Source organism: Vulpes vulpes, chromosome 13, assembly GCF_048418805.1.
Source record: "Vulpes vulpes isolate BD-2025 chromosome 13, VulVul3, whole genome shotgun sequence".
NCBI lineage: Eukaryota > Metazoa > Chordata > Mammalia > Carnivora > Canidae > Vulpes > Vulpes vulpes.
The window spans coordinates 69,643,624-69,662,521 of record NC_132792.1 but is presented as its reverse complement, the minus strand read 5'-3'; the positions used below and the strand labels follow the sequence as shown (position 1 = coordinate 69,662,521).

Here is an 18,898-nt window from a genome sequence, read left to right as displayed (position 1 = left end):
TGTAGGTGACCTTGAAAGAAGGACTTGGAAAGAGCACTGCTAATTTCTAGGAGAGCAGCTTTTACATCTGGATTTTGTAGTCGTTCCTTCCTTGTCTATATGAGCACTGATGACCTGAATTGTGCACTCTTCATAAATGTATTTCAACAACTGGCAAACTGACCAAGAGTTTGGTTATTAAACTTTGAGATCACATTAGGCATGAGTTAAGCTTTTAAGGAACAGTTTTAGTCTATTTTTACAAAAAAAAAAAATATGAAGGAGGGGCACCTGTGTGGCTCAGTGGTTGAATGTCTGCCTTCGGCTCAGGTCATGATCCTGGGGTTCTGGGATTGAGTCCCATATTGGGCTCCCTGCAGGGAGCCTGCCTCTCCCTCTGCCTATATCTCTGCCTCTCTCTCTGTGTCTCTCATGAATAAGTAAATAAAATCTTTAAAAAATGTATATGAAGGAAATATCCTATAGCCTTAAAGTTCCTTTGAAAGAGAAGAAACCCCTTAGTGCTTTTTAAACATAAAAGATGTCTGTCTGAAGGGTTGTTTGTCCTTAGATCCATTTGTATCTGGGAATGATGTGAAAACAGCTGAGTAGCCCATCTTTCTGTTCTCACTGTCACTGCCCTGTGTATCTCCTCAACACCTCTTGCCTGAGTTACGACAACTGGCTGCACAGACTTTCCACGACTCCAGTTTCTTACCCCTGCTATCCATCCAGGAAGATGGCAGAAGGATTTTCGTCTAATACTGCTTTCAGAATGCTTTTCCCTTGAGTGAAAACAGCCAATGGTTTCTTTGAATCTATCATATCAAACCATAGTCCTTTCATTGGTTTCGGAAGCCTTGGGTCAAATCTTCTAACTTAAAATATCCAACCTACCTTTCAAATGCTTTCCAATATGCCTTTTCTTTCCCTTCTATTTGTTCATATCAAAACCATCTTTCAGGCCTCAACTGAAGCCCTACATTTCCATTAAGTTTTACAGACTAGCCAAACCATATTAATCTAATGTCTTCCAACTAGGAATTCCTACCGGATTCATGGCCAGTAGAATTGAGTTTAGTATTTCTCCTGGTCTCTAACTGCTTCCTATCTTACTCTGTTTCAAACTTATTTATTTATTTTGTTTTCTCTGTAATTAATAAGCTTCTGAAGGACAGTGACCATGTCTTACCAATCATTTGAGCACTTTCAAACATTTAGATCACAGTAAGCATTGAAAACATACACACTGATGAATGGCATTCTAGACATATGATATTTCAAAATAAGAATTGAGGAGGCTCCTTGTTTCTCAAAGGAATTAGTAGACTCCTATAAAGTTAGCACTTCCAACTTTATTAGATTTCTATTGCAACTTTACAGCAAATCAAACTCTGCTTCTTGGACTCCAGCCAGAAATTCAAGCCTTGAAAGAGGATTCTTACAATAAATTTAATCTCCAAATCTACTTTCTCCAAGACCACGGTGGCTTAAAAAATGGGTTTAATATAGATTTAAGGTTAGAATCAGCATTAGCTAGACCTATGCTATCCAATATAAAGGCCACTAGGAACATGTAGCTATTTTAAATGTCAAATAATTCAAATATAATAAAAATAAAAATTAGTTCTTCAGTCACTCCAGCCACATTAAAGTGCTAAGTAACAATGAATATTGCTATTGGATAGCATGGCTAACAGAAAATCCATTATCACAGAAAGTTCTATTGGACTGTGCTAAAGCCCATCCAAAGCCTCACTAAGACTTGGATTATTTGTTGGAGTAGCTTTTTACATAACAGCATAAAATGGTACAGCCAGTACTGGGAGTGGACAAAGTGGATGTCCACCTCAGAATGTGGTCTGGGAGATGGGGGAAGGCTCACCATCCTATGAAAAAAAAATCCTGCTGGACACACTTGCCAAGAAGGAGCATGGCAAATCAGAGCTACACCTCCTTAGTTTAGGCCAGATGGGGCCCCTCTGCCTTGCACAATGTTAAAAGTTCCAAAGGAAATAGCACATTGAAGGGAAAATACCTAAAGTCCAGTTTTTTACATTGTCTTGTGTGGGGAAAACATAAAGAAATTCAGATGAGGAGAAGCTCCTGATAGAACAAGAGGAAAGCACAGTGGAGGAAAGGCCTAGAAGGTGGTACAATTCATGCTGTGACTAGGTCCAGTTCTGAGAATGCCATTTAAGAATGGAGTGACTGCCATTTTGGTAACTCTGGGGAAATCTCTGATGCATATATATTGAAGTTGCACACAATGTATGTGTACACATATACACTGAAGAAGCATCTCTTAATAAGTGAATGGTGTATAGAGACAGTTCCAGAAATGCTAAGAAGGCAAATTATGTAAAGGAAAAAGAGTTTTGAGACTTAAGTTACATAACTGAGTATCTCATCATCTCTTCTATGGCCCTGCTCCATTCACACTATGAGAAAGCTTAGAGGACCGACTTGGTATTGTGTACACTGTATGTGTACTTCCTCTCCTTCTTAGTGAACAGGTGGTACCTATAAGGGCATCACCTGGATGCCTCATTGTCTCACAACTGCCTAGCCCCAAAGAGGAATAGACACTTGACTTTTCAAGTGACTACTTTGAAGGACAACATCATTCAGATTTACAAATTTGGCATACTCATGTAAAAACCCACTTTCTACTTTATTAAGCCATAGTTCATAGCCCTGGACAAATCTAAGGTAGGATAAAAACTCAAGGCAGCAGTTTTCTGCCACTGTGAGTGCTGTGAACAAGTTCTCCTCTTTTGGCCACCAGGCTAGCTGCCGATTCTCCGGAGACTCTGGACATTACCATAGCATTAGGCTCTGGGCTGCATTCTCGAAAAGTGACTTCAGGGTTTCTTTTGACTCTCCCTCCCCAACCCTCACCCTTTATATTCACGATTAACAGGAACACGTTCTCCTGAAGTCACTCAAGTTAGACATACACCGTCAAATGATTTCAATTAGGCATAATGTGAATGCCGCCTATCAGAAGCCATATAATATAAGCAAGTTAATCCATTTTTCACTGTGAGCAGTGTTCAGTGACTTCCCAAAATGACAACTATGTTCCATGTACTGTCAAGTGACTGAACAACAGAAACTAAGGAGTGCTAATTAAAAGTCACTGTTAACCTCAAGGAGAGCTTTATGACATGGTAAAGAGTTCTGTCCTCACCCATATGCTCCTGAAAATGCATTTCACTACTTGAGACATAGACAGGGCAATTATTAAGGTTTTAGATGACACACAAATCAGAAGAAAAGATTTTAGGAGAAGTCAGTGTTTCTCAAACATGGAATGCTTGTTAAAAATACAGACCCCTGGACTTCTGGGTAGAGGCTGGAAATTAAATTTTTGCTGGTTTTCCGGACGAACACATTCCCACCAACTTTGGAAAGTACCGAACACTCAAAGATTCATGGGGACAATGGATCCAATAGACTGAGACACTTTAATGGAGATACATTTTGATCACTAGAATTGTGCCTCCAAAATAAAAGTGAAAATTGTTTTCAAGCTTGCCTATCCTGTGAATCTGTGGGAAATAAGGGAGAAATCCAGTTGAAGATGTGAGGCTCTCACTCGTAGTGAGAAATCTAGCACTCAATGAGAGGTGGCAGCTTTTAAGATAACTTTTTATGGGAAAGCTAGTAAGACAGTTCAACTTTATGACAGGGCATTCAGTGTCAAACAGTGTTTAGAACTTTGGGTTATACGTATGAGTGATCAAACATGTAATTAATAGATTTTGCCCTGAATTAAATATATGATAGAAAAGTACTTCAGGAACTTACGGAGAACATTTTCTATAGCTAAAACCTTATGCCCCATTTCAGAATCCAGCATTGCTACAATTTAAAGCTTCTCCCATCAAAGCTGACCTTACCCTTGTTATGTCCCTCGCTCCCCACCACAAACTAGTAAACAGATTCTTACCACAGAAATGGAGTTAGTAAGCAGTGCTCCATCCTGTCCCAGCAAATTGGAGACGGTGATTTCAGGTAGGTCCATGTTTTGTGGATGAAATGGTAGCAGGCCATTGTGGTTCATTGGGTGACACAGAGAGTGGTAACCAGGTTCGACTTCATTCACGTGCACCAGTGAGTGGTCGGGGAGGGAAGGAGGAGTGATTGGTGGAATGTTGAAGTCTTCACTTTCCAGGCTTGGACCAGGGTAAGACTGAAAAGACAAGTAATATTGCAAATGATCATTCTCCCTTCTTCCCCATCCCCATGAACAAATACACATGACCCCTTCAGATTATTATTACAAGCAGCATTATAGACCTGGCAAAGGCATTTCAAACACGCAAATTGTCCTGCTGTCATTTCACTATATTATGCATGGAGGAAAATTGCCTCAAAGGCATATCTACTTCTTGTATAAAGAGTACTTCCATGAGGCAGTTGTATTTTTCCAAGAAACTGAACTCAAACAGATTTCAAAGGTCCCATTAAAATTTTCCAGAGTTTTAATCTTGCTGAATACATTTTTTCATGGGAATTGTGAGGAAGGAAGGCAATTTATAAAATTAATGTTTAATCAAACATGTTTCATAGGACTCCCTACTGCTCAGATCATGAGACGTAATGAAACGAATTCCAGGAGTTCTGGGGGCAATTGCTTTTGAGTTTTGAAAAGCTGCATGCTCACAACTGACAAAAGAAATATAATTAGTAAAGAAGTGACTTAAGCATGTTGCATTAAGTGTGGCTGCACAGAAAGTTTGATATATGGAAAAAAAACATTAAAAGATATTTTTATCGTGAAGATTACACCATCAAAATAAAATGAAGATTGTTTTCTTGGTTTCCGACTATTCACGTCTATTTGATTCTCCTCTAAAAGCTAATACATAATATTGCAGTCATTTAGATTCAGTTAGCTAATTTGAAAGGCAAAATTACATTGACAATGTTATACTACTAATTTGGGAATAAAAGTCAATGAGTAAAATAAAGAACAACATATGTGGGGCTTTTCTTTTTGGATAGTGGCTTTAGATAAAAGAGGTGGGGAGGAGACAAAAAAAAAGGAAGTAAAGATTAGACAAGGACACTCCTGTTTAAAACAGAATGTAGGGGATCCCTGGGTGGCTCAGCGATTTAGAGCCTGCCTTCCGCCCAGGGCGTGATCCTGGAGACCCGGGATCGAGTCCCACATCAGGCTCCCTGCATGGAGCCTGCTTCTCCCTCTGCCTGTATCTCTGCCTCTCTCTCTCTCTCTCTGTCTCTCTCGTGAATAAATAAATAAAATCTTAAAAAAAAAAAAAAACAACCCAGCAATGTAGTAAACATTGGAAATATGGGGAGGGACTGGCTAATACAACAGTGGTCCCAATTAATAGCAAGGCATAGCGATATTTAGCAGCCCTGTATAGAGCAGGCGTTAAAATAAAAAGGAAACAATTTGTGTCCAGAACATTCTTGCAAGCCTATCTTTCAAATTAAACGTTGTCTTTATAAAGTTTGAGTGCATGGGTAACAGGACTTGCTTGTCTAACAGCACAGAGCCTGCTGAAGTGTGCAAGATTTGAAATGAACAGGCAGAGGGTAGGAGCCAAAGAAAGTAGTATAAGGTATTCATTGGGTGTTCAGCCAATAAGCTTCATGCTCCTGCATCCAAGTGCCTGGGGTTATTTTTTCCAGATGGCGTCTATTTGTCTAACAGAAAGAAAATCTTCAAGTTGCACTTGCTAAATGTTGTACAAGTTTTGATATATTTGTTTAGGGGCTGTCAGAAGACATGATGAAATGAAACGCTACTGGGAACATCTGGAATTGGGACTTGCTCACGTAGAGGCCCTTGTGGGTTAGAGATGGGGGGTAGGTGAAGGAAAACACCGGATTCATCTTAGCAGATAATTGTTCTTAACTATCTGAAGTTTTGCTAAAAAAAAAAAATCACCAGCTCTAAAAGTTCAGTCATCAGGTGACAAATTTTCCTGTTTATAGTTTAGATCTCTTGTCTGAAAAATATATTTGTGGTCACTATCCAAATGATAAGTTTGATTAAATTCTCATTTGCTTGGTATATTTTACACCTTGAGTCTATAGATGTAAACCGTCAGTTCCTGGTACAAGCCCTAATTTGAGAAGCATAAAAGATTCTCAGTGGGCAGGTAGGAGGGAGAGGAAGCACGTTTACTGACGCTGGTTTTGTAAAAAGCGCTATATCAGGTCCTTCGACTATGTTGTCTTCACTTAATCGTCAACAATAATCCTGTGTGGGGCTATCATTATCCCATTTTCCTGGAGAGAAAATTGAAAATCAGAATTTAAGTAACTTTGACTCAACTGGTAAACGATCAGCTCGGTATATATGAGGGTGGATACATGCTGTGACATATCAACAGTTTAATTGCTACTGTTTTATTAGGTTGAATGATACAAAGTTGTCAATATCAACAAAATTTCATAATTTAAAAGTTAACAGTAGCTTATTAGCTAATCAAGTCTTTTCTTATTCCAGATTCCATCCCAATGCCTATTCCACTAAAATATTTACTCTAAATATGAGCACAAGGATGCATAGTTTGTCTTTGTGTTAACATTTCAAAGGCTGAACTTGTTGATACATCTCTTTTAAGAAGTTAATGATGTCTGTTTGAAACCTTCTTTAAATAAGGTACAGTTAATGCCAGGGATAAAAGAGAAAGATGTTTTTAATTTTATAAATGCTATTAAGCCTCTGAAAACACTCAGGGTTATTCTATCCATGGTATACCATAACTTTACATGCCAGCATCTCTTTAGTAGTTAAATCTTAATTTGTGGTGTTTTAAAGGAAGGTTTAATTGGTATCACTTTACATTCAGTGATAACAATTGTACTGCAATTTAACAAAGCTACATGGTTTATTTTCATGTAATCACATGTTAATGCTATTTAATCTATGCATTTATTTACCTAAACCACAGATTCCACAGGTTAACTGGTAACCGGTAGTTATGTGGATCAGGAATTTTAACATCAGGTTACTTAGTAGTTTCTGTTCTCTCACATTAGAAATCATGATCTGGTTGTTTGCCATGAGCCTATTACAGTGTAATTGATGCCATAAAAAAAGTATCATAATAATTGTATAAATGTCAAAATGTCACAAAACTTACAAAAACTTCAATGCCAGACCAATTACAAATTAATTTTTTAATGTGGAAGTGAATTAGCTAATTCCTCAGTGTTGATTTCTACGGCATGACATCTTTATTTTAATTTTGAAAAACTTAATAGGAATAAGTTTGACTTAACAATAGTAAGTTATATCTTAGGGAAAATCACAGTTTGGGGAGAAACCTATTACAGTAGGATATGATCTAGTGTTTTCCTCCTTCCCCGTGAAGCTGCCTGGGTAGAACCAGTATTCAATGTTGAATGAATTAACAAATGAATCCCTGAAAGAATGCACAGATGAATCAATGAATGCTAAGATGACTTTTCAAAGGCATGAAATTTGTGAATATAGCGCTGTTATTCCAAGGGTTTGAATACATATGCTGTATTCCCAAGACTTTGCACTGGCCAGCTGACAACATGGCATATAATGCTAATCTCTCAGCGTGTCAGGAAGCCAGACACATCCTGTTAGAGATATAAAGGCTTAAGCAGCCTGAGGAAGGCTGGGGCAGGGTAGTTTGGTGTCCCTCTCTGGCTGCTGATCTGTCCCTTTGAAATGGCTTGAATTGCCATTCTATAGGGACACAGAGGTCCCAGAGGATTTGTAAAGGTGACTTTGGGGTCCCTGGGTTCTCAGAAGTTGTCGGAACCTAGTCCCCACTGCAGGTAGAACATCAGTTAAGGACCTCATAGAAGCCTCAGCTTCACATCAGGATCCCCTGGGAATAGCAGGTGCGATGCCCCAGGCCTGGCCAGCAGCAAGGACCTAATTATCCAAGGGAGAATAGAGGGGATGGGAAGGTATTCTGAGCACAGGAAGAAGGACGACTACCAAGTCAAGGCTAAGGCCATCCCGGGGTGACACAGTGGACCTAATACACTTGTCTACTGACTGAGGGGCCTTTTCTGGCTTGGGCTTATTTTCTTCCTGTGAGTCTCAGGAAGGCTAGGAGTTTCAAGTATTTTTTCACTCCACAGCTGTCTCAGGACCAATGATCCTTTTTAAGACCTTGCCTATCCCATGAGATACAAGACTACGCTTTTTTTTTTTTCCCTTCCTTCCTTTCTTTCTTTTTTCCCCTAAGCCTCAATTAGAGACCAGTGAGTCAATTGCAGGTCCTCTGAGGACCTTTAGGGGTGAGGTTCCAGAGTAGAATTCTGGAGAACAGGTATGGACTTGCAAGGTGGTATCATATTCCTTACCACCCTTTAGAGTGCCTTTTACCCCTCCCAACACAGAGATGAGAATCTTATCAGCAGCCTGAGTCATACAGCTTGCCTTCTCCCCAAGGAAGGATAAAAGTCAATGGTGACGATCTACACAAATAGAGAAAAAAATGTTTAGGGATAGTAGCATGAAGTTCTAGCCAGTACTTTTAGTTTTATCTTGGATCTTCTCTAGGTTAATGAAAGGTAAATTGGAAACAAAGAAGCATGCAAGGTGATTTTCTCTCAACAGTAGCCAGGCTGCATGATCTAAGTGATTCAAAGAACTCAAAATTATTGCTACTTAACCAGACTCTCCCTGGTCTTCAGCTACTCACTGGTCCTAGATGCAGGAGAGTAGTACTGCTACTATCGTTGGTGCTGGGATACACCATAGGGCAGCTCTACTTTAGTGCAGGAGGTGCTGTGCATCCTTGTGTGACCAGGGAACAGAAGCCAAGAGTCATGGAACATGTGGGTTGGGTGGGCTGTACTATCACAAGGCTTGGCTAACTCTGTAATACAGATGAACTTTTCAAGGCCACAACGGGACTGTTAGAAGCATAAAGTAGTAACTTCAAAATATTATCATCCTCAAGAGAGTATTTTCATGGTTCTAAATAGTAAATTCAATGGCTGTTTCAAGTCATTGTCTTAAAACCTCATCATCAGCATTTGCACGTTTAGCTTATAAAGTGCTACATCTTTCTGTGATGAGGAAGGGATGGATTTTTGGATTGGTTGAGAATACTCATTTGATTTTTCCAGGGACTAATAAGAATGGCCAAGAGCATATTGGAAGGAATGGAGACTTTGGACTCCAGTAGACAGGAACTGCATCTAGGTGCTCTGCATCTAGGTGTGGGTTCTGAGGCAATCTTCTTACTCAGTTTCAAAACATGCTTCAAGGGATGCTTTTGAGCATTCAAAGCAAAAAAAAAAAAAAAAAAAAAAAAGGTTGGTAAAAAGCCTAATAACCTACCTCTGCGACATCGAAATTTCTTGATAAATAATAGCTTTAGCATAGCTCTGGTTAATATTAAATACATTTATACATCCCATGGATTGGGTCATGGCCAAGAAAACAAACAACTACAGATACTACAGGAGGGGATTTAGACATCGTTATGAAGGCATTTCAGTGTACTTACCATTGATGAGAACACATATTGAAATGGAGCGTAGCCCCACTCAGACATAATGTGTTTATTTAATTGCCCCCCATAAATAGCTAAGATCAAGTTTTGCCTTTATTTTAATGGAATTAAATTGCACTTTCGAAATGAAAGAAGAAATGAGAGAGTGGGCAACAGTAAACAGACAAGGGTTGCTGAAGAGCTTGGAAGACGATGACTAAATGAGCCAAGGGCCATAGCTCTGCTTTGTCAGGGAGCCGTGCAGAGGGACTGGCAACCTTGACTGGGGGCCTTCTGGCAGATCCACTCCTACTGGCCTTAGGAAAAGGCTGATGAACTCACGAATCAAAATTTCAGTGGCTAAATCTGCAACAAGAGCTATATACTTCCTAACACACTGCCTTACGCTGTAGAAAGGCCGCCTTCCCTGGAAGTTTTGGCAAGAAGGCAAAATTGCCAATCAGATGGATTGTATTTGAGTTTGAATCAAGAGACTGGGTTATAGGAAAGGAATAGAAGATCCTTCCAGTCTCTTTTGGTTTGATCTCCTTGGAGGCTTTTCCAGCCCTTTGACTGAAGCTCCAGTTAAAACCTGTCCAGGATCCCAATTTTAGTGACAAAGGAAAGGAAATGCCTCACCTGGTTTCTGGAAGATGTCATCCCCCCCACCCCCCATCTGTTTAATTACATACTCACATTCCTTCTTAATCATATTGCTTAACATATTCCATGACCTGGGTATCCTGTTTACATTATTTTCTCTTTCTGCAGTTCACATTTCCTTTTGCTACAGCCTGTTCTTATTTTTTATTCTTATTCGACATTATTGCATCTGGAAGTGGGATGTTAATTAGGATGAGCTTACTTTTGACTACAGAGAATTCATGTCCTCATACCGTCTAGATAGAGTGTTAATATATGCTGACCAGGAACGAATAATGGGAACTCTCTTCTGGACTTCGCCTTTTCTTCTCTTTTTAAAATCTGGTTTCTCTACCAGAGGGGCCTTGTCTTTGTGGGTCTCCGTCCACATATTGCAATCATTATACAGAGCACTCGATCTTTGGTGACAAGAAGTCCCATAACTCAGAAGAATTCAAAAGATATCATCTTGTACATATCTTTAAATTATGTGATGGCTTCATGCAATCATGCATACACTGAAAATATGGCTATGGTTATAACGTTGTAAAATATGTTTCTCATATAGATCTTTATTTGAAAGATAAATAAATAGCACTGCCATCACGTGTATATGGAATTCCTTAATTTTTAATCTGTAACATAATTCCTGAAATTTCAAGATACAAAAATACCACTGTTTAAATGTGTTTCATCTTTTACTGAAAATTCACATTGCCTGATTCAAATAACTAAATGGAAAGCAGAGTCAACCGCAGAGTGATTAAATGATTAATGATTAGAAAAGTGATTAAAAAAAGAAAAATGATAAGCTTCCTCTATCTGTTTTCAGAAGTTAAGACATTGCATGTAATGGTGATTTCTCTCAAAAGAGTTTAAACAGCATCAACATTATCTCCAATTTCTTTTGAGAAGACCTTCAGAAGTAGGTATTTTTCAGATTCTTTTGTCTCTGCATGAACAAGGGTTGATAGCTTGAGACTATAATGTATTACTGTGCAAAGCTTCGGTCTGTTACATAAATCATCTTAACACTCAGCAAGAATTGTCCAACAGTGCCATTGATGTGCTCAAGCCAATGATCCTGCAAACAATTTTTTTGTCTTTCTTCACATGTTAGACAATAGCAATAAATCATCTTCATTTAAAAACACACAATGTACTAATTTTTCAAGCAACAGTTATCAAAATGCAATTTTTTTGGTAGAAAGTACAATATTTATTTCACTTGTGCTCATTAATTTTTTTGTACCCTGTGTTAAATAAAAGACAATGGGCACCTCATCAGCCATCGAAGCATTTTCTGTGTACCTACTATGTGTAAGGCATCCTGCAAAGCATGACTTGAGATACAAAGAACTATAAGATGCAGTTTATTATAAAGCAAGTGAATTAGAAGATACATAAAAACTGAGGTTCCCAATAAAAAGCGTGTTGAAAGTGTCAAGTATAAACAACAATGGAATCACTTGAAGCTGGGATGATGAAGGGATTGTTACAAGCAGATTTACCCTGATAACCAGGCCTGAATATTAGACACTTCTGCCGAAATGCAGTATGTGATCAAGGAGGATCACAAAACCAACAAATGAGCAAGTTTGGACAGTGTGCCTAGAAGTTTCAACAGCAAGGTCAGGTCTTCTAAGAACACTTCAAGAGCAAGACTGGTCCCACTGACCAAAACAGACTTTGGGGTGTGGAGCCCAATTCAGTCCTCTATTGAGACTGGTTTTAACTGGATTGTGGGGTTTTTTGTTTTGTTTTGTTTTTTTTTATAATTGAAAACCCAATGTGTAAAGGCTGAATGAAACCAGAAAACTGCGTTGACTTGAGGCCGCCCCAGTGAATGTCTGACATTAGCTCTTCTTAGGACCAGGATTGGTTGAGCTTCGGCTCCATTAATAGAGACTGAAGCTTTGAGGATTCAGGGTCCTGGGGCAGTGAGCCAGGCACCCTAAGATCAGGGGTTGGTGGGGCAAGGTAGTCTAATACTTCGGTGCATCAGGGCTGATGCTAGGGCCACCTCTCCAAAGACTTCCAGAAAAGTCCTTAGCATTTACATATGGGTGTTTCTCCTGCCATACTTCATTATGATACTGAAGTGGGGAAGATTTATTTCCTCTCAGTATTGTTTGGAGGCCTATATGGGTCTCCAAGCTGCATTAAAAAAAAAAAAAGATTTATTTGAGAGAGAGAGAGAGAGATTGAGAAAGAGAGAGAGAGAGGGCAAGAGGAAAGAGGGGCAGAGGGAGAAGGAGAGAATGTCAAGCAGACTCCCCACTGAGCCAGACCTGGGGTTCTATCCCTCCTGAGATCATGACCTGAGCTGAAATCAGGAATCGGAGGCTTAACCCACTTAGCCACCCAGGTGCCTCTCCAAGCTGCACTTTTAGAGGACACTTTAAAACCAAGTGTTGTGTGCTGTTGTCATATGGGCCTTCCCTTTGGGTAAACAAACAAACAAAACACAAACACAAAAAGCAAATTTCTGGGAAATAAATAAAGTACTCCCCCCATAAGCCACAATCCACACACGAATGATTAGGAAGAACAGATCAAGGTGCACAGGATACTTCTGAAACCCTAGTGGGGGCCCAAGGATGTTCTTCCGATAACAGGTATCATTCCATATTGGGTGTTTAAAAGGGTGGTTAAAACACTTAAATTTTATTGTTTACATACAATTTTATGTACAAAGGCAGCTATGATTTTTTTAGTTTTCAGAGGTTTTCAACTCTTACTGAGTTCATATATTCTGAGATTCAGCTTACACATTTTTGCTTTATTTTATAAATTATTTGTTAATGAAAAGAAGTCACTCTTAGTCCACCCACTCAGAATAATACCCCACTATTAAAACATGTGCATCTTGCAAGATTCTTTATATTTCATATTTGTTATTTTGTTTCAGGTTTTTATTTTAAAAGTCAGATCACAGAGCTTTGATTATGAAGCTAGAAATGCTATATGCAAATCTCAGCTTATTGCTTAGTAGGTATAAGTCCCTACTTCCTCTAAGCCTTGGTTTCCAAATATGTAAAATGGGGATGACAATTGTATTCAATTTTTTAAAGGTAATCAGGATTAAATGAGGTAATATAAATAATCTGAGTAATATACTGGCTCATGAGAACAATCAATACATGTTAGCTACATTATCATTTTTTATTATTGTCATCATGCCACCATATAATTTAATCTGATCACTGAAAATGAATCATGAAGAATTTCCCATGCCCATTAATATATTTTACATTATTGTTTAAATGGCTGTACATTATATTGTGGTGTGCATGTTCTATAATTTATTCTATTAGTTCCCAATTACCAAACATTTAGGGTGTTTCTGATTTTTCTGTTATGAACCACATTCCGATGAATAGCCTTATGCATTTTTTCTTGGAATAATGTTCTGGAGTTCTATGTTTATGCTCAAATGGAATCACACAGAATGCTCACTCAGGAGAAGACCTTGAAGACTATGCCTCCACTCTGCAGATACGTAAAATGAGGTCCAAAGAGGTTCAAAGATTTGCTTGTATTTAGAAAACCAGTTGGGCAGAGAGGAGACCCAGAGGATAATTACGGATTTATTTTTTTATTCATATAATAACTAAATAAAATGCATTGGGTTTTAATATACCATCTTAAAACATTTATAGTCTTTAAGCTTTAATACATTTTCTTTAAAAAAAAAATCTGTGTTAAGTTTATTTTTGCTTATGGTCAACTTCTATTTGCTAAATTATGTGCAGACATCCAGGATGGAGTTGAGCCTTCAGTGCTGGCCTATTATTATATATACATATTTTAGTTTATATATATGTATATATAAAAAACATATTGTATGTGTTTATGGCCATTCTTTTCATTTTTGCCCGTTGCGTAGAAATCAGTAAAATGTTGGGTATGTAGACTCACATTCTTCCTAAAGATCAGCAGAGAGAACTAAACAGATGGTCTAAGTTTTTAGTTTATTCCTCCCTCAATCAAAGGGGCCAGGAAAAGGAAAGAGAGGCTCCTGTTCCTAGTCATAGGCAATTCCTACTTTTTGGACCTTAAACTGGGAAGCAATTCCAAGAGGACCCCTGGATATTTGAGGCTTTTTGCACTTCCTAAGGTCTTTGCTAGAAAGAAAGCTTAAACTGAAGTGGAGCTGAAGATAGGGGAATGGAAGAGGGAAAAAAAAAAAAAAAAAGAAGTTGAACAGTTGGAGATAATTCCTTCAGTTTAATGAAGATTAAACTCTGGTCTTCAGTTACCCAGAAGTGGGATCTTGGGGAAGAGCGGTGGGAGGGGTCTTCTATGGGGAGACCTCTTATACTTTGTTTACCTCTTGGAGGAGAAAAGGAAAAAGTGTGAAGGATGGGAAAAGCGTACTGGACCTACATAAGAGTAGTGAGAATTCAGTGGTGCCAAATGGGTGGGGAAGGCTGGAAAAGACTGGGAGGAAGGAATAATCACTTCATAAATAAAAGAACCAGGCACTGCGGAAAACACCTCACCTTTGTGCAGCTTGTATGTGTGTTCAAACAAGTATGAAATGTGAGACCAAAACTGGAATATGAAATTGCTGCTTTGATTGGTCACCGATAGTCAAACTTATGCAATTTAATTTAGTTCGACCTAATATCTTCCAGAATATTCCCACACACATAACAGTGCTGAGCAGTTATATCAACCAAGGTGGTTGAGGTTAGCCCGTCAACATCTTGACCTTAAAGTTCTAAAATAAAATGAAGCCTCGCTGAGCAAGGATGGAATTTGATTTGGGCATTAGGCCTTGCTAGGCCAACATCTTAGCTCTGATATTTACTAGCTTTGTGCCGTTTGGCCAATCACTTTACCTCTGTCATCCTCACCGAACTGTTGTTAAGGATTAAATGAGATAATGTATGCAAAGCTTTTGCTTAGTTCCTTGCCAGACACTGGGAGCTGCCAACTGACAGCTTTTATTACTATTATGGAATCTAATTCATTCACTACCTTGGGGATAGAGGAATGCTAACCTAAACTTCTAGCCAAGCAGAAGCTTCCGACTAATACTTACCATTGTCTTGACAAGTAAGAACTTTAAATGGAGTCAGCATAAGAAAAAAAGCTCAGGGGTCACAGAACAGAGGAATCCAGGCTTCCCTGAAGGCAACTTCCATCTGGGGCTGCCAGCCCTGCCCCACCCCTGCAGTCCCATGACCAGCCCCTGAACCCATTCCTTCAAGGTCACTCTGCTTTGGGCATTCAGAAAATAGCAACTCTCGGGTAGGTTTTTAGCTCTTCCTGAAGGAGAGCCTTCTGAAATGCAAGGAGACCCAGTTGCATACAGGGAGGCCTTCATTCCTGATCTCAAATAGTGACCATCAATGAGTTTCAGATCAGCCCATTCCATTTGAATAATTTAATGACAGGACTGAGGAGTCATTTGTTTGACTCTGCTTGCAACAGCAACAATGATCACAGTGTACAAATAAGTAGCGAGGAATGTATGGAGACAATTTTCCAAGACAGTCATCAATTAATTTCAAACCATCAGGGTTATAGTTATAAATTTTTATATCGAAACTGTGAAATAACACAGATCAGAAAAAACACAGGAGAAAGAAAAAAAACACGGATAGACATAAAGATTAAACTGAAACCGTGTGTTTCTGGGAAGTCTAGCTAAGTCTGCTCCCAAACCGAGGAACTGAAACTGCAAAGGGAAACTTGACACTTTTTTTTAAAGGTGTTTAGGTGGCAGCTGAGGATATGAAGAAGGAGGTCTCAGGAGAGATACGGGTGGGTGGAAGAAAACCTCAGCTTTTCCAAGCCTCAGTGTTCTTATGCTAAAAATGGGCAAAATCGTTTCTACTTGACATATTGGCATAATAAAATTTTAGTGTTTGTTTAGAACAATCTGTGTCTTGGAAATGGAGTTGGCATAGACAGATGACATCATTCAACATATCTCTATTCTTAACTTGAAATACCATACCTATTTTTTAGACATTCTTTAGTGACAGGTTTGCTATAATAAGTGCCAGACAAAAAAATCTAGCATGTTATATATTGCAAAACTTCACAGGAAGGATCATTTAGCTTTTCATAATTGTTCATATGCTAAAGAAAAAGAATCTACAAAGTACAATTTCTTACAAGCCAATGGGCTGCTCTCAAAATGTAGTCAGTGCCACTGCAGAACTGGTGAGGTGGTGTCCTGGAGTCACAGCACCCCTTCCCAGCGCCAAAATGTCTTGGTGTCACTTGACAGTTGCCCACCGAACAAACCGTCCTCCAGATGAAGCTCGGTGTTTTTTGAGAATCTGATTTATACCACCAATGCTATAACACTCAGACATTTTCATCGTTTTTATCACTGAAATGCATTTTCCTAATGCTTGAAAAAATATACTATTAGACAATTATCATAAAATTCTCAAGCATACTCAGCAACAAACATTCATTTTGTGAAATAAAAAATGAGTCTTATATTCACAAATCCCACAGCTTGGAAATGTATATGATACACAACATTTAACCTGTCAGCTGCCTCATTAGTATCAATGAGTGGGAACTGGCAATCAGTAGATGGTGTGCTCTACATGTGTTTATGTTTTAAAATGTTCCCAAAATAGCTCTGCCTGAGAGGTTGATATAAAACACTTCAACTGGACAAATGAATTTCAGTTTAAATCTTATGGTCTACTAAAACTTTTTTTGAGGAATCCATGTTTCTTCTGTAACTGATCATTTATAGCTAATGGAGTCAATACCCCTCTAATGACAATAATGATGATAATAATGATAAAAACTGGCTAGATAAAAAGTCATCTAAATTTCAGTCGTACCAATATGTAAATGATCAAGAAAATACTCAGGGAGACTGATGTGTGTTTGACTACCAAGAGCCCTAAGATATATATTTGTATGGCGCCCGTGTTCAGAATCCATACAGCTATTAAGACATTTTTGTAAACTGTAAGAAATATGTGAGCTATTTCAAGATATAATTCTGAAAAACAGACTTCCATGTAAGAAGCCAATTTAGGAAGAAAACAACATAAACAATAGTAACTTGTGTGCTCAAGTGAAGCATCTTTTTAATTTTGAGTAATGAAGATGTCAAGCCAAATGCTAGAGTAGTTTAACTTAATTAGGTGGCCTATTTTTCCAGGCATCCTTTCATTTCCCATTGAAAACTCAGCTTGTATGCAAGGCAACAAGAGCAATTTTGTCTGTAATGAATACCTCCGGGACTGCGCAGAGTAATCATTTGAGTGTTATGCTGAAGACTGGTTTGAGTAACTAGTTTGGGCTTGTTAAGATGCCAGACTTTGTTGGACTAACTAGATGACTCAAAGCATGGCGGCTTTGCCATTTTATTGGGTCAATGGTCAAAAAGTCAAGTTGACTTTACTCCCGAAATTTCTGCCAAAAGGAACCAATCTAAAAATAATTGGTCTAATTTATAGTTCAAATTTATGTCACAATCATGGACATTTTATGACCCATAGTCAAGAGATTTTTTTTTTTTTCCAAAAGTGCTCTTTAAAATAGTATACCTTCTAGGCCCTTTTTTCATACCTCATTTACACTTGAACCTGGAGTTTTTTCTTACTAGAAAAACATGTAATTAAAAATATATAGCTTTCAATACGTTTGTAGATCTCAAGACACTGTGATTCTAACAGTAGATTAAAGAAATTAACGTACAGAGGAGCTTGGAGAGTCCTTATTGGTTCCACTGCCATTGTATTGCTTATGACAAATAGCAGTACAATAATTATTGTAGGAATAACTGCCTATTACCATCTGGTTTATTATCACATTAATTCTTTGAGTCTTGTACTTGAAATGATTGCCTTAGGAGATGGGAGGGGTGGTGCCTTTTGTTAACATGGCGAGGTATCAGTGACCCAGGTGGAGAGAAGCTACTGGAATGCAACGGGCAGGTCCAGATTTACTAAATGGCTGCTGTGCAGGACTGAAAATCATCGCAAAGAGTTAGAAGACCTAAAGAGTTAATGTGATTTTTAAGGCACATAAAATATTTTAATTGCTTATTCATCTTCCAACAAATAATAGCGCATATTTCTGATGTCAGACACACTAGGCCCAGGAGATCCAGGGAGAAGCAGGGGCCAGTCCTGTCCTCAAGAGCTCATAATCACATGGGAAAGGCAAGGAAATGGGTGCCAATTCTAGTACACTACATGCCATGGAGGGGCAAATATGTACTTCGGTACCTCCGACTATACACTGGAGAGGCAAGGAGGTGTGTGAGGAGGAAAGAGACATGGATCATTTGGCAACAGAGAGCAGGGAAATGGAAAGGTGAAAGTGAGGAAAGATGAGAGAAGTTAAGGAGAAACTGTGAGCCTGGGGCCTAAGCAATAATTATGTAGAAGGGAAGAGGAGACAGATTCAAAAGTTATGCCAAAAAGTAGAATCAACACTAACTAGTGATAAGGGAGACTCTTAAAATCTCTGTCTTGATGACTGAGTAGATGGTGTTAAGCCTTAGGACTACAGGCAATAGAAAAAGAAGAAGAAGAAGAAGAAGAGTTTGAGCTGCAGTCAGAAACAGATGCCCAGTGGTGTTAGAAATCACACCTGAAACTCACATGAGAGGACTGCCCTAAATATATGGATGCCCTTCAACTTTTCTATTCAAAATATGTGATATGAAATGTAAGTTAAATGCTTAGTTTTAAGATTCTAGGGGAAAACTGTTTCTATTTTATCATTGTCATGTTTTCATCTCGAGATCTGAGGGCCAGGTAAGAGAGAGGATTTCAGTGGAGTGAAGAGAAAAGAAGCAGAGT

General features: G+C 38.6%; 1 protein-coding gene across 3 annotated transcripts in view; it reads right to left on the bottom strand.

The window, feature by feature from the left end:
- Window positions 1-18,898, bottom strand: part of TOX (thymocyte selection associated high mobility group box) — a 298,639-nt gene that overhangs the window by 125,493 nt on the left and 154,248 nt on the right. For all 3 annotated transcript variants that reach the window (XM_072734682.1, XM_026011811.2, XM_072734683.1), the window contains one exon: window positions 3,935-4,177. In XM_072734682.1, the coding sequence (XP_072590783.1) occupies window positions 3,935-4,177 (243 nt within the window). The remainder of the gene's footprint in view (window positions 1-3,934; window positions 4,178-18,898) is intronic.